A 17,557-nucleotide genomic window follows, 5' to 3' on the forward strand; every position below is an offset into this window, starting at 1 on the left:
TTCATCTGTGCTAACCATCAAACAGATTGGAGAGACCCGAGGCAGGGGGTAAGCAGAACAGGGTATAAGCATAGTAGAGCAGTCAATGGGATGGAAGGTGAAGGCAGGTTCTGTCTAGATATCCTCCGTGGTGCTTACAACACTGATTTGTGCATCTTAAGTTCTTAAAGTGCTTGTAGCTTGAAACTTGGTGATGAAAGCAATGGAGACTATGAAAAGGATAGAATCATTTCTCTGAGAACTAAATATTGATACAGTTTCTTAGACCCACACATAAATAGAACATAAGATGTCTCATAAGTATGTAATGTCCTATGTAATTCATCTCACAAAGAGATTGAGTGGCAGGTGGAGTCTTGTAAAATCCCCCATATCATGGCAAATAATTTATTTTATAGAATTAAACATGGTATTGTCTAAGTAAGTCTGTGCAGCTTTTGTTGGAAAGAGGTAGCTACTGTGGGGGCATTTAGGAGTATGCAGTACAATAGGAGAGAAGAGAAGACTTTATTAGGCAGAAAAAAAAATCAAATACCAGTTAATAGAAATGTCTGTGACACTTTCAACCCTCAGTTTCCTTTGTTGATAAAATGGGCTTTATGCACACACTGTCTTTATACACATACTTTCTAAGGTCATCATGAAGAGCATGTGACACACTGAAATATGAAGATTCTTAGTGTAGACAAAACACAGCATACATGCACACACAATATACGGTACATCATTTCTATATTATAATACGGATATATAAGTATTATACATGCATTCCTGTTTATTCATGCATACACATAACTTATTTATGTAATTTTTCAATTAATTTATTATGACAATAAGGCTAGAATAATGGCTTATTCAGTCAAACTGTATCTAAATAAGTTATTCTTCCACAGTTGATGAAGTAGAAAAACATAATTAAATGTTAAAATCAAACTTAGAAGTGCTGAAAACCAAGGATCAAAGAAAATCACAAAGATAAAATTTTATTTTATTCACCCTGAGGTTAGAGGTTTTTCAGTAAACACAGAAGACATAACAACAATAAATAGATAAGTGTCCAGATGCGTAAGATAACAATGCATTTGAAACGAAAAATGTCTAGTGATATTACTGGATTGAAAGACATCTCCAAGGGCAGGGGAATTATAAAAAAAAAACACAAAGAAAACAACATTGAAGTCAAGAAGAAATTGTGAAACATAGTAAATGAATAACAACAACAAAAAGATTTTTTTCATTCTAAGTCCAGAAAACAAATGAGTATTTTTGAAAAGCATTGAAAGAGCTTGACTCATGTGATTGAAACCATTGGCATTACTTTCCATTAATCAGGTACAGAATCTTTACACTGGAGGAACAGAGGGGGGAAGGGGTGAAATTTTTATGAGTGTTTTTGATAGGAGTTATGATTTTGACACATAACCTTGGTTTATTTTAAGCTTATATTCAGATTACTAATATGTAATTAGGAGGTGGTGCTTTAAAACATCATGACCTAAAGATTCAAGTAGTACTGATAAACGTAACTTACAGAAACTGATATGAATATAACACATCTTACCTCAGAATGATCTTGTAATATTTACATTTATAAGTTTGTTAGGGACCATATGGAAGCAAAAAGGAACTGTAATAGAGAGTTTATTTATGAATAGCGACCATTTGTTTAGTAAGATTATTTATTCTCTCAAGACAAGTAAGAGAAGAATGAGAGGAAAGGAGAAAGGTGAGATTGGTAAGAGAGGATGGAGGGAGGAAAGGATGGGGGGGATACACGTCTAAAGGGGAAGAAGGCTGAAAATCTGGCAAGACATTGAATGGCGCAATGTCTGTAGCCATTCAGACTGTAAGCAAAATGAGTTTTGTAGAAAATGGATTTGTTTTTATTTTTAACTATGTCTAGGTGTGTTTGGGTATGTACCTGGGAGTGTAGGTGCCCATGGATTCCAGAAGAGGGCATTGGATTCGTTGGAGCTACAGTTGTGGGCTTTTGTGAGCCTCCTGATCTGGGTGCTCGGAACTGAACTATGATTCTTTGTAAGAGCAGCGAGCCTTTTCTCTAGCGTGAGGAACCGATTGTTTTAGTGCCATATAGCTCTGAATTGAGATCCTTTTGCCATTCCTAATTTAAATAATTTCAAAACAGGAATGTTACTCTCTCTAGACTGAGTCAAATCTAGTTGGTTCCTTATTTCAGTCAGTACCTAGTTTTAAATGCATGTTGAATTCCATACATGCAAAGGAAAACAGTGACTTTTTTTCATGTTTCTCTTGGTAAAGACTTTAACCTTCAAGATCTGGTACATCTTCTAATCACCAACTGACTATCTAGTACGATGATGAAGAATTGGCTAGTTATATCTCCAGTTAATGCATCCATTGGTTGACTGAGTGGGATGACTCAGCAGGTAAAGATGTAGTCTTCCAAACCTGAGAACCTGAATTCAGTCCCTAGAGCCCACATGCTGGAGGGAGAAAAATGACTCTTTAATATTCTCTATCTTCTACCCATGTTTCATGGTTTGTGCCTACCCACATACAGACACACAGTACATGTGCCTACCCGCATACAGACACATAGTACACGTGCATACCTGCATACAGACACATAGTAATGTGCCTACCCACATACAGACACATAGTACACATGCTTACCCGCATACAGACACATAGTACACGTGCCTACCCGCGTACAGACACATAGTACATGTGCCTACCTGCATACAGACCCATAGTGCACATACAAACCCACTACAGTAAGTAAATGTACTCTAATTTTTTAAAAAAAGATATCCAATAATAATATACCAAATTGTCTTTCAAAATAATAACTGTTGCCTGAACTTGTAACAGCAACAAAGCATCTTAGAAAAATAAATCATAGAGAGTGCTTTGTAAGATGTCCTGTTTCATATTGTCATTGTTTTCTTAGCGCTGCCTCCTACTCAGACTCAGCAGGTCACTTAGGAAAGAACCTCTGCTCTCCCAGCTTATGTATTCTTGGCCATTTTTATGGGGGCTATTTCTAGTTTTATAAGAGACATTATCAGTGAGAATTCTATAGAAAATTTTCAGGTCTCAAATTAATACTCTGGGGTAATCTGAAGGGTGGCAGGAAGATTCTTTCTGCTTATTGATACAGAATCTAGGTATGTTTGGTGATGGCAGTCTTGTCCCCTTCATAACATAAGGGGACAGAAGTTCCTTGACATACAATTCATGCACAACCTCACATGCTCTGACAGGCTCTGGGTATAGGAGCGAAAAAGAGAAATGAACCCTGCCCGTGGTATTTGGAAAACTGAGACTATAATTTGAACGGATGCTTATAATTCAAGCATCCCTAATCTAAAAATTAAAAGTCAGAAATACTCTAAAGATTTTTTTACTACCAATGTAAACAGGAAAGCTCCACATCTCATATCATGGGTCGGTTCACAGAAACATTATAGATCCATGAAAAGTACAAAGTACAAAGAGACTCTTTGGGGTAGGTGTAAATGATATGTGCATAGCTTATGTAATTTCATCATTAGGCTGTTTAGACATAGACCCTATCTTCAAGATTTCTCTGAATTCAGATATCCCAAAAATTAAAAGAAAAAGAAACACAGGTTTTTTGAATACTACTGGTCCCCAGAAGTTTGGATGAGAATAAATTTCCTGCTGAACTGTGTACTGAACAGCGAGGGTCCTCAGGAGTTAGTGTCAGGAAATGGTTATACTTCTGCAGTCAGCTGCTGTGCCACACAGGTATGAATCTGGGCATGCTACTCTGTGCTCTACACCACGTTGGTGATTTTCTGTGAGTCGTGGACAGGGCCACTTCATCTCTGTGAATCACAACTGGTCTGCAATGGGAGATTTGAGATGGGATGAGCTCACTTTTCCTTCTCCACTCTGCAAAATTTCTACTGTAAAATATAAAGGAGTGATTTCTCATGGGTTAATCACTTACTGTGCAAGAGAATACCCTAGTTTTGGGTTTCCAGAACCTACAGAAATGCCAAGTTAGCCCAGTAGCCTGCCTGAAATTTCAGCCTTAATATATAGAGACAGGAGTTTGGCCAGAGCAAACTGACCAGGGAGACTAACCATATCACTGAACTCTGGGTTTGACTGACAGATCCCTCCTCAGTGGATAAGGTGTGACAAGGACAATTCCTGATATTAACATACATGTGTGGACATCCAACACATGTGTGCACTACCCATGTGCACACATGGACACACAAACACACACTTTCATGCACAAGGGGAGTAGAGAAAAGGAAATGTAAATGATATTTGAAATTTTTTTTCTATTTTTGAAGATGTTTTTAGTAAGATGAATGAGAAAGAACTTAAAATCTAGATAATTTCAATCCAATCAAGGGGGCTAAAATCAGCCATGTATTGTTCATTTAACACATGTAACATCACAGAACATTTTAACGCATTTTAACATAGGAGAGGGGAAGAAAACACCACTGTGTCCTGAAAACTTAGTCTAAAATACAAGAATAGTGAAGCAAACATCCACAGCCTGGTGTGGGTGTAATTGTTAACTGGCTTTTTTAACTCAGGTGGGATTTAAAAGCAATCTGAAAGGAATGAGAAGGGTACTTTGACATGCCTAAGTGGGAAAGCTGTTTGAGTGGTAGGGATGGATGAGAGAAAAGAGAATTCTTGATGTTTGGGGGTAGAGGGAGGATAGATACAGTGTGGGAGGCAATGCAGTAAGATATCTCATGGGAGATAAAAGTAACAACAGACAGGTAATTTGGGCACTGATGTGGGCACTGGAATGACCAGATTGGAAGAGACTACGTCCTGTGGGTGGGACATGAGGCTACCAGAAGAATAGCTAGAAAAATAGACCAAGAATAGAAACAAAGAGGAATGAGGAGGACTCAGGGGAGTTTTTACCTAAAGAGAACAGGAAGAGCCATAGATACAGCTCAGTGGGAGAGCATGAGCCTCTTATGGGCAAAGCCCTGGGTTCAATCCCCAGCACTATTAAAAAATACATGTAAAAAAATAAAGAGAATATGCATTAACAAGGGTTTTTAAATTAACAATAAACATATGAATTGTATATATTGATTTATATGTCTTAATAATAAGCTATTTTTTCAATAGATATGAAGTAAATGAATTAATGCCCTCTGTCCACACTTAAAGAGTGAATAACCCCTTTACCTCATAGATTAACACTGTAGAAATAATTCAGATAAAACACGCAAGTATTATTATTAGAGAATTAAAAAAGAATCATGAGCTAGCAAGAAATAAGGTTTTGTCTTATCTTTTGATATTTGTGATAGTTATCCAATGATATCAAGTCTCAAAGGGTTAATGAACCTATTAAGTTCCTCAACTTTCTTTTAAGACAGAGATTACATAAGAAAATATGTATTTGCACATGTGGTATATAGCTTCCGACCTGGGCCGGTTCACCCCTCCTTAGGCAGCCTGGTGGTCCCCGCTCCGGGGAGGTCACCATATTGATGCCGAACTTAGTGCGGACACCCCATTGGTATAGCGCACTACAGCCCAGAACTCCTGGACTCAATCGATCCTCCTGTCTCAGCCTCCTGAGTAGCTGGGACTAAAGGCGTATGCCACCAACCCCGGCTATCTCAGTCGGTAGAGTATGAGACTCTTAATCTCAGGTTCGTGGGTTCGAGCCCCATGTTGAGCGCCAAAATGAAGGGGTGTGGTCGATCAGCAATTATGATTAACCATACTAGCTTTAATATATAATATTCAGCTTTAATAAAGGAAAAAAAGGGAATTTACAAAAGCCAAGGTTCCAGCGAGGAGCGCAGGGAAACAAAGAGGGTCAAAACAAACAAACACGGATCTTTTAAAGGTATTTGGAGCCCTGGAAGGGTCACGCCCCTCAGAAAAAGGGATTGGTCAGCTCCCCCATCAATATATGCACATGCATGTTTTGATGTGTTCACATGCATGTGGAGGTCAAAGCTCAGGTGTTATTCTTCAGATCCCCTGCACTTTATTTTAGATCATGTCTTTCTGGCTTAGATCGTCACCAAGTGAACTTGGCTAGCTGGCCAGTGAGCTCCAGGGAGGCCTAACTGCCTGCCTAACTCTGTCAGTTGAATTACAAACATGGGTTACCAAACTCAGATTTTTACATGCTTTTGAGGCTTTACTGACAAAACCATCTCTCCAAACGAAGAAAATATTTCCTCATAAACTTCAGAAGTATCTTTTCTATCTTATGATATTCTTCATGTTTTATAATAGGATCATAAATCATGTCACCAACTCACAGAATTTGATCCCTATGGACAAGTGATTCAGTTGAATGGTAAGGGAACACAATGAAACATGTCCTGGCTCTTCTATCTCTCCATGTGTACATCACCATAGCTACCATGGCTCCGTCATCTCCCCAAGCATACATCATCATAGCTACCATGGCTCCTTCATCTCCCCATGCATACATCATCATAACTACCATGAGGCAGAAGGGAGGTTCCACTGACTTTTAAGCTAAAGGCCTCAGTATATAATCAGCTGATGAGTCTAATAGAGCTTAAAGTAAGTCAAACATTTTGATTTTTTCCACTTCTCTTCAGCCTGTATATTTATGAACGCATCAATATATAAACTAACATTTCTCTACTATTTTTTTTTTTACTACTTTTTGTATGATAAGAGTTTTTATAGAAGAGTTGGGACAGAAAGTTTAGCCGACATTCACTGCAAATTGAAACTCGTTTTAAACTGGGAATTCATGCCATAGCCACAAGTAATTAGAGGCAAATTATCTGCTTTAACTCATGAGTTAGCTTATTTTCTCATGGCTTCTTCAGCTTTCTGGTTTTGGTGTATGTTTGTTTTTAAAATATAACCTGTACTTCAGCTTCTTCCAGTTGACTGATTACTGGTGCTGCATGTGGTGGTGTGGAGTATTGGAAGCAGGAATAGAAAATACCTTTTGTTTTTGTTTTGTTTTGTTTTTTAATTTTATTGCTTTTTATTGAACTCTACATTTTTCTCTGCTCTCCCCTCCCTGCCTCTCTCCTCCCCTTCAACCCTCTCTAAGGTCCCCCTGCTCCCAATTTACTCAAAAGATCTTGGCTTTTTCTACTTCCCATGTAGATTAGATCTATGTATGTCTCTCTTAGTGTCCTCATTGTTTTCTAGGTTCTCTGGGATTGTGATTTGTGGGCTGGTTTTCTTTGTTTTATGTTTAAGAACCACTAATAAGTGAGTACATGTGATAGTTGTCTTTCTGTATCTGGGTTAACTCACTCAGAATGATGTTTTCTAGTTCCATCTATTTTCCTGCAAAATTCAAGCTGTCATTATTTTTTTTCTGCTGTGTAGTACTCCATTGTATAAATAATTTTCCTTATCCATTCTTTGCTCGAGGGGCATTTAGGTTGTTTTCAGATTCTGGCTATGACAAACAATGCTACTATGAATATAGTTGAACACATGTCCTTGTGGCACGATTGAACATCCTTTGGATATATACCCCAAAGTGGTATTACTTTGTCTTGAGGAAGGTTGCTTCCTAATTTTCTGAGAAATTGCCATACTGACATCAAAGGGTCTGTACCAGCTTGCATTCCCACCAACAATGTAAGAGTGTTCCCTTTATCCCACAACCTCTCCAGCATAAGTTTTCATCAGTGTTTTTGATCTTGGCCATTCTTTTTTTCTTAGTTATAAACTGATTGGCCCATTAGCTCAGGCTTCTTATTAACTCTTATAACTTATATTAGCTCATTATTCTTGTCTGTGTTAGCCGTGTGGCTCGGCACCTTTTGCAGCGAGGCAGTCACATCTTGCTTGCTCTGTGACTGGGTCACGACTCCCAAAAGAACTTTCCTCTTCCTTCTTCTGTTCACTTCTACTTCCTGCCTGGTTGTTCCACCTATACTTCTGGCCTGGCTACTGGCCAGCTTGGCCATTCTTACAGATGTAAGACAGAATCTCAGAGTTGTTTTGATTTACATTTCTCTGATGACTAAGGATGCTGAGGAAAGAAATGCCTTTGAATGGAGGTGGTAAGTGTAGGGTGACTGATTAGACTGCCTAGCATTCAGGCAATAGCAGAACATATCAACTTATTGTCCTAAGCACAATGCTGTAAGATATTTGGTTCACATAGATTGGTCATGTCACTGGGACAAAGATTCACTGAATCCTTCTGCCTTTAAGTGGGATCAGAAAAGGTAAGCTCCTGAAGAGCCATAGGAGCCTGGGTAAGATGGGGCGTGAACTGACCCCTTTGAGAAGAAAACCAACACATGCATTGGGGAAACAAGGACAAAGAGGCAGTAACTCAGCTGAGCAAGAAACCTAAGAACCAAAGCCAGTTTTTAACATCAAGTTCAAGTTAATATGCAAAGTTTGAAGCAAATTTCTGAAAATTAATTTTGAACTGATTTGAAATATTGCTTTCCCATTTTTATTAGTTTTGTTTTACAAAATTTCATAATTTATAATCTCCAAAATAATTTTTACATAATATTCGCTGAGTATAATGGGTATGACTCCATCTTTCAAATAAGATTTTGGTTGTTTGAGTTGATTTTTTTGAAGACTCAATTATTTCCTGAGTTTTGACTATCAATAATGTATTTGGAAATAAAATGTTTTAGTACATTTTACCAAGTATTTTTAAAATCCATTAAAAAATAAAAAGCTGGTTTGACTTTTTTACTCTTTGGTTTTGAAATTAGTGGTAGCTTAAATTTTTTTTTAAAAAAATCTTTGTGGAGTTTAGATCTTATTGTCAAAAATAAATCTGCTCAAATAAGTCATTTTTCCATGGTGCTTTAAGAAGACACAGTTAAAACAGTAACCTGCGTCCAGATTTTTATTAACTAGGGGAAGCTTTATCTTTCTGCCATGTTTTCTGCCTAGCTGCTTGGCCAGAAGCAATCTTTGACCCTGTTTCTTTAATGATTGTTCTCCTCAGTCTAGCAAATGCCCCACAAGACAGTGAGCATCATACCTAGCATGTGATCAGCACTTTGGAATAGACTTAGACTCCGGAGAATTATTTTGTTTCAGATCATGGGTCACCTCTAGGGCATTGTTTTCTGACTTCTGGCTGTGTTGTTCTGTCCCCACCTGACTGAACGAAGCTCGCTCTAGTCAGGGTACCAACAAAGCTGCTTGGTCCTGGGTTGTTTTTCCATGTTCTTTGGGCAAAATCCTTGGAGTACATTACTGTTTGTGTGTTTCCTTCCCCAGAGTGTATTACAGCTTCCTGAATTCAGAGATCTCAGTTGTTAATGCTTGCAATGTGCCAGGCGTTAGACAAAGTACTAGCCAATCCCCAAGATTATACAATAGCGATGCTTACATTTTTCCTTGGGTTATATGGGCAAGCTTGTCATCGTCAGTAGCTTGTGTTACATTTCAGCCACTTTTCCCTCAGGGTTGAATGACTTCTTTTCATATTAATTCACTATTGTGTGGAAAATGAGACTAACTTAGTATGTCTAAATTATTGAGTTTTTGCACAAAGCTATTGGCTCTTTATTCTCCTTTGTGAGTATATATTGTACATAATTTCCATTTGCTTGCAAGCAAAATACTTCCAAGTGAAAGGGTTACTGACCATACATAATTTATAACTAATATGTTTGTTTTTAGAATGGTAATATATATTTCTATAAACATTAAGAACTTTTGTTTTTGTTTCGCCTAGCTGATTTGACCTGGTTTGTGTAAATTAATGAATAAGTGTGTGTATGTGTGTTCACATGTGTGTGGGAGGTTGACACGGCGTCCTCCTCAGTTACTCTCCAATGAGGCAGGGTCACTCATTGAACCCAAAGCTCTGTAATTAAGTTACTTTAGCTGGCTATCTTGTTTCAGGGAAGTCCCATTTCACCTTCAAAGCTGTAGAATCATAAGAGAGCTGCTATTCCTCTCTATGCTGTCATTCAGAACTCCAGTCTTCTCACTTGCATAGTGAACACTTTACCCAGGGAGCCATCTTCTTGGCCTGGTTTGAATCTTTATACAGATTTTCTTCAACCTCATCCTTTCCATCTCTCCACCCTGTTGCTAACTATGGTGTCCTTTATACTATCAATTATTGAGTTTAAAAACTAGAAATTAGGACTCTTAAAGGTCATAAAATTGAAATTTGCATGTTTTACTTGAAAGAAATATTAATACGCTGCTAAAGTCCACCTTTGGAGCTGGCCTTCAATCAGAATCTTATGTGCCCATTGGTACCCTTGCATTACATCCCCATAATAAAGAACAGCAGAGTAACTGTTGAGTGCTTGGCCATGGTAGGCATACTGCTAAGTCTGTTTCTATAGTTCTCATTTCACATGTAACTCTAAGATGTAAGCTTTACTCTTTTTAGTTCACAGTGAAGTTAGCTAAGACTCACAGTCATTAGATGACATCACTCAGCTAAAGGACGAAGCTATAAAATAGTGACTGATTGTAGAAAGAATATTCTAGAGTTTCTTTCCTACTAAGATGGCTGCATATAACTAGGCTGAGTATATTTCAGCAATATTGTGGAGCATCCTGTTGTCAGGATTCTAACAGCATTTCAGACTGTCCTTCCCTTCCTTGAGACTGGTGAAATAAAGGAAACCGAGGGCTACAAGAAGTGGTACTGCAGTTTTACCCTCTGATGCTTCAAACATGGAGCAATGATGCTGAAACAGAAACACAGGAAGCCATGCAAAGTCAGATGCAAAACTACCCCTCATCCTTGAGGCACAGAAACTGAGTATGACATTGAGGCCAAAGTCAAGGGCCTGAGGGTCTGTGGGACTACAGGATTCTTTTACAATGGAACTTTAAATTAAGTCCTTCTTATAGGACAAAGCCAGATGTGGTACTTATTCATTTACCTATTTTAAAAATTTTAAAAATACCATTGCTGTATAATCCAGGATGGTTTTAAACTCTTGTTTTGTTTATTTATTTTATTTGTATAGGTGTTATAGGAGCATATATGAGTATGTACCACATACATGCCTGTTGTCCTGGGGGAAAGAAGAGGGCATCAGATTCCTGAGGGACCGGATGAGTCACTGTGTGGGTGCTGAGAATTGAATCTGGGTCCTCCGGAAGAGCAGCTAGTGTTCTTAACTATTGTGCCCTTCCTCCAGCCCCTGGCTTTGAACTCTGATCCACCTGCCTTTGTCTTCTGAGTAGTGAGATTGTACTGCGTGGCACCATGCTTAACTTTTAGCATTGCTTTTTAAACTAGACAGAGGTGAGGAGCTCTGGGGTAATTCACTGATAGAGTGCTGCCTTAGTGTACATGTGGCTCTGACTTCAGGCCCATGTACTCCAGACGGGCATATGTACACAAGTAAATAAATGAACAATAAGCAAATCAATAAAGCAGGAATAGGACGATTTCCTTCTCTTCACAAGAAACTGGAAATAAAAGTTCCGTTGTTGATCACTATTTAGTACATGAGTTTTTCAGCTAGAGAGTTAAAGGAGCAGGAAAAGAGGCAGGTTTCTGATTTAAAATTGAGTGTGTTATATGTCCTCTATCCTGCATCAGGACAGGCACACAGAAAATGCCACTCTGTGAGGCTCAGGTCCAGCAGCCTGGCATAACATCAGAGAGGTAATGGCAAAAAGGCATTCACTCCAAGTGGGCTTCAAATCAAGACTTGGATGAATTGAGGGGGGGGAAAGCACCAAAAGGAACAGACTGACAAAGTTGGAAATGAGGTGGTAGGTTTGATAATTTACAAAGATAACTATTTCTTGGTAAGCTTGATAGTTTACAAAGATTGCAATTCCCACTAAGAAGACTGACAGCATTTTAAGCAAATTTAAGCTCAGGAAAATACACAAAAAGCCAAGAGTATTTGAATATCTAAAATTAGCAACAGAAGCTGGCCCTTGAATTGAAGCTTTGATAGAGATGACTCTGGACCAGACAGCCCTGTAAACCAGTTGCTTGCATTAGGGCGGATTCCCTGCATCAGAATTCGGGTGTTCATACCAATTTCTAAAGGCAGGTAGAGAACAGCAGTTGATATATGAGAGCAGGGTAGAGAGGCTCCTGCGTTGGTCACGTGGAAGGTTCTGGACAAAGTTTGCAGAGACCTAATAACTATATTAATTTAATGAGAAGACTTTCATGAGATCTCAGATTGAAACTGTTCTTTTAGTATTGAAATAAGTTCATAGTTGAAATAGGATGTTAAAACAACAGAATATTGAGAGAAAATAGAAAATCCTGCAATAAACTGCAGGAGTTTGGAACCTGTTCTACAATGCAGATCTCATAGAAGGGTCTGTCATCATTGGGGACCTGAGAACAAGGCTGCAGAAATAGTCCTTCCTTATTCTGAGCTGTTTCCCATTATCTCTGATAGTGTCAAAGCCAGCATGCTCCACAGGAAGGAGAGCCTGCTTCTAAAATGGGATTTCAGATTTACCTGCCAGAACTATGTTAAAGTGACTGGGAGAAAACAGAGTAAGAAACCATACAAATAACCCACTTCACCTCTATACATGCGAACGATTCTCCTGATGTAAAGGGCCTTGCCCATTGCCTACCTTACCATCCTCCACCCTATGCAGATACCTATTAGCCCCTAATAACACCTAATCATCAGATGGTGACCACACTTCCCCAGTTGGCACAGATACTGTTACTGGGTCCCTCACCCCCAAGTCAGACCTCTTATATTACATTCAGTGAAGAAATTTTTCTGGGTCACCTGGGAATAGTTACCTTTCTCCTCCTGTGACCTGGATATTTTAAAGGTAATAGCCCAATTCTCTTAAGAGAATATTGTGGGTGATGTGTTGCGCCCCTCCCCCCTTCCCTCCCAGCCCTCAGACCCATGTTTATTCTTCTGTCTTTGTATTTGCTAAGAACTAGGTTGTTGGCTCTAGAGGTTGTTTCAGGTAACATCTTTTCAGGGGCGCAGGGGTCCCTTTCTCTCCTAAGTAGTCAGCAGCTACTAATGCTTACCCAAACCACTGCAAGGTGGTGGCTTTCTGATTACAGCATTTCTTTCTACCTTTTTTTTTTCTTTTTGCCTGTTTATTTGTTTTGGTTTCTTGCTTAAACATCCATGACCAAGACCTCACAAACTAAATTGCCCCCTGGAAAAGGGAAAAGCCAATTGTTTCTGACCCTTTGATTGCCAGTTGTCAGAAACAGAAGTTTCTACATCACCAGATGTAGGCAAACATCGGTAATCATAGTACTTGAAGGCTGAAGAGGAGAATGTTAAGTTTGAATCCAGCTTGAGATGTCCAGGGAGATTTTGTTTCACAACAATTAAAAAGAAAGGAAGGGCGATCTACAAAAGGGGACATCATACTTAGAGACGTATCTAATTGTCATAGTGGCAACTGAGATTGGTTTCTATCTTTGAGGGTGACTATGGCCTCACTGATTTTTTAATGTAATTATTATATTAAAATCAAAACAATCTACAACTCTAAAAAATAATCTTTTATAAATTCATATTTTTTTTAATTTGGTAAGATAAATGTAGTCTAAAAGCTAATAGGGCAGAGATCAAGTAGCAGGAGATAGAGTTAATCAAAAAAGGAATTTTTTTACTATACGTTATTAGAGATCTTTAATCATTTTTTTTACTTATGAGATGTTCTTTTCTGAAAGTCTCTGAATACCTTAACCAGAGTATAGCTGAAAACAAAAATGTCAAAGAGGCACGTTTAAATTGTTCTCAAAATCAATCAAAAATAATGAGGTGCTAGAAAAAAGTTGTATCCTTGATAATTACATCTATCAGTATCAGAAAACAAAAGAGAACAATCAGGAAATGACAATCCCACTCCCAAGCAGCACATTTAAAAAGGCTAATGAAAAAAAAGTCTCTTTTAAAAATGGTACTAAATTAGCATTTCAAGTAAATTGACAACCTAAGCGTTGATCAAGGCCAATCTGGGGCCCAAACAATGGAAGTTCTGTTTCTCCTTCACCTGCTTTTAAGAGGAATTATCTTCCTTGCCTTTTCTTGTTGTTGTCTTTTATATAAATGGAAGCAATTGTCCTAAGGGAGGTGACAGTCCTCTGGCACTGTGCAGCGTCAGGTCATCCCTCAGGCATCTGGCTTCACTTGGGGTTCTGTTTGGCAGAGAGGCTGGAGGGAGAGTATCATCTTGGAAAGCCATTCAGGAGTCTGTTGTGAGGGGTCCCTCTTCTCAGGCTGAAAAGGGGTTAATGTAACTGTCTATTAGGCTCTTTATAGCCACAGCCTAGGCTGGGAGCAGGGGTTGAAAGCAGAGGAGAATGGATGGGGCCTAGAAGTAGGGTGAGTCCCTGGGAATCTCAGCTGTGTAGATCTCTCCACGGATCGGGCTCACCCTTGAGATCTCTTCCTTAGACGGTTGCGTGCTGGTGTGCAGTGCTCTCAAACATTGTGAAAAGAACCTCTTGTAATGAGAAGGACTTTACAGGCCATTTAAATTTACTACCCTAAAAGCTGGAAGGTGAAAATGAATTTTCACCATGGTTTTCATTGGACCGTTTTTAGCCCACATCCATTTGAATATCTTGGCTTTGTTTTGAGGAACCTGGGGAGTATGCTGAGATGGATGGAGCTGGAGGAGTTAAGTCATGGTACCTTGCTTTATTCTTCCCTCTAATTGTAGGTTTAGGTGTATGCATCTAAAACACGGCCATGTCGATATGAAGCAAGAGAAAACATTTTAGACATTGCGAGGTGGAGAGAATTAGCTCTGCGGATTATCAAGAGTGACCAGAGCATTTTCTTCAGTGAGAGGAAACTTAGAGGGGTCTTCAGACACGCCAGTTCATTCTGAAGATAGTCATAAGGGCTGACATTTTATTACCTTGGCTTTTCAACTGGTTTTATTCTTTATTAGTGGAGGAGGAGAAAAGGGCACCCCGAGTAGATTGCAGCAACACACCCATCAGTCATTGTGGTCGGAGACAGTCTTCCACATAGCCTGTGCTTTCCTGTGCTAACGAGAAAAGACTAGCCATTAAGTTTATGTTTCGTTGTTTTTCAGCAAGGTCACATATCAGGAATGATGCTTGAAGTATGCTAATAAACAATATATAATGTAGGTCATCAGGGAGCAAGAAATATTTTCTAACTAGTTCTAAAGGGAAATACTGTTACAAACGGGATGGCTGTTATTTACGCAGCACATGTCGCTCGGTACGTCACCATCAGAGGATCTTGGGGACAGCTCCATGCAATAAGTCTTCCTTCTTGATTGTCAGGGTGTTTGATGCCCTGGGTAGATGTAGATTCAGTGCATTCAGTCCAGTATATTCTAATGTGCATAGACCTTTGGGTTATTTAGACACCTGGATTAGAGACATGCCTGAGTTCCCATGGTTTGCAAGGTATAATGTCCATTGTTGTAGAAGAAAATACTACGTAGATTTTAACAATTAGGAAAATTTGACATTTGTAGTGTTTATCTGTTTTAATTCCAAGTAAAATTATACTATTTTTATGCTTTACTATTTTTTAATCCTGTAAACAACTTGAACTCGTCAAAATGAATTATAGTTTATAATTCATATTTCCTATTAATATCATGAGTAAAACCTGTGGTATGACAGCATGTGAAAGTTTAATCTCACGGGAATGATAATTTTCTCATATTTGAGAGATCTCATAGTTTCTTGTTTCATCATAGTAGTTTTAATTTTTCAAAATGGTCTTTAATTGTAAATGGTCTCTAATTGCAAGGAGATATACAGGATGGTGCATTCTGTACAGCACAACCAACCTTTAGTTATCGAGTCCCCCGGATGAACTGAAACTGACTAATAAGGATCAACCCCACGCTGTCTGCTTTATCAGGCCACCTCATTTGAGGTTGAAGAGATTCTCCTCTTCCCACTTCTGTGTCACGGCGGCACCAGGCCTACCTTTCTCCTTCCTCTGAGGCTCAGTTTTGCGTATACCCTAAAAATTATCTTAAATACTGTATGCATTTCTTTCATTGGACTGTCATGTTTATTCTGATACAACTTCCTAAGAAGAGAAGTACATATTCAAATGAACTAGAATGTCAAAAGCATTACCTGCCTTTCAGACTTTGGATAAAAAAATCATTTTTAAAAAATGATATTCATTATATGTGTGTGAGTATTTTGCCTTCATATATGTCTGTGCACAAGGTTAGGGACAGGTGCCCTAGAGGCCAGAAGGTGGCCAATCCCCTGGAACTAGAGTGACAGACAGTTGTGAGTGATGGGAATCAAACCTAGGTCCACTGAAAGAGCAGCAAGTGCTCTTACTGCCAAGCCGTCTCCCTAGCTCCACTGTCTCAAACTTACTAGTCACTTCACTTCTTCATGTGTGGGAGCAACTACCACCATGACTTCGGTCAGATTAAACTGTATCTGATTCTCAAAGACATTGATGTTTGAGCCATTTGTTATAGACATTTTAAAATACTAGTGTCTGTTTTTGAGCTTAAGAGCATTTATGTTATTTTATGTTATTATTTCATAATGTGCTGCCCTTGTTTCTTGTACATAGATCAACCTGTGGTGTGGTTGTCAACTCTCAGAGTCTTGATAAGAAACTCATGGTATTTGTCTGAGAAATCCACAGAATTTTAATCAGCCACATAGACAAAACCAATATCTTGAAAAGAGCACTCTGTGGTCAGGGATTTTGTCTCTAGTTTGTTTTGAGTGGGAGCAGTTAGACATGTGTGTTTAAGTCACCCTGTTTCTACTTGTTTTCTCAGAAGAAGACGTATCAGTGCATCAAGTGTCAGATGGTTTTCTACAACGAGTGGGACATCCAGGTTCATGTGGCAAATCACATGATTGGTAAGTGATACTCTGCCCCTTATTACTGATCTGTTTTTCTTGTATGCATGTACATCAATCAGCGCCTATGTAATTAAAAGCGTTAAAGATGAATTAATTGTTCTGCCATCAATGGCTTACCTAGGAATGATTGATTTTTTTTTATTCCTCTTATTAGACCTGGTAAGGCATTAGCATGTTTTATTTTCTGTGAGGGCTAGTTTAGACTTCTGCAGAGGATTATCTATGTTCTGCCAGTCAAAGCACAGGTGATTAACAAATTAAACTTCTAATCATTTTTGCATTATTGAAAACTAACAGGAATGGTTAATGAACTGGATGTTAGCTTTCCATAGAGTTTTAGACAGGTTTTAATTTCAGAAGTTATTATGATAATGGCACTGCTGTGTGTTGCTTAAGCATCTTTGTATCAAAATCCAAAGTGGTGAGTTTTTGTGATGGGGAAACATAAATAATTTAAATTGCCATAAAATAGTTTTATAAGTATGGTTTCAACAGCCTGAAAATAATCATGATCATAAAGATCACGTAAAAAATTCAGTAATCATTTTTTAATTCCCCACCAAATTTTCCATAGATCTTTATAAAAGTGTTTAGGGAAAAGATATCTGAAGCTACTCCAGGCCAGTGATTTTAGGGTATTGCACTTACTAGATAGGCTAGAACTAAAACAACAATTTCTTCACCTACTCATATTGTCCTATTATCCATGAATTCCTCAGGGGTTAGTGTCTGTTTTTTAATTTGATAAGCACTTAGTAACAATGCTAAGAA

General features: G+C 38.5%; 1 protein-coding gene across 1 annotated transcript in view; it reads left to right on the forward strand.

The window, feature by feature from the left end:
- The window catches only part of Znf521 (zinc finger protein 521), a 161,501-nt gene that overhangs the window by 15,759 nt on the left and 128,185 nt on the right, over window positions 1-17,557 (forward strand). Inside the window, exon 2 of the mRNA XM_038331566.1 lies at window positions 16,699-16,783. Coding sequence (XP_038187494.1) covers window positions 16,699-16,783 — 85 coding nt within the window. The remainder of the gene's footprint in view (window positions 1-16,698; window positions 16,784-17,557) is intronic.

This window comes from Arvicola amphibius, chromosome 5 (genome assembly GCF_903992535.2).
Source record: "Arvicola amphibius chromosome 5, mArvAmp1.2, whole genome shotgun sequence".
Taxonomy (NCBI): domain Eukaryota; kingdom Metazoa; phylum Chordata; class Mammalia; order Rodentia; family Cricetidae; genus Arvicola; species Arvicola amphibius.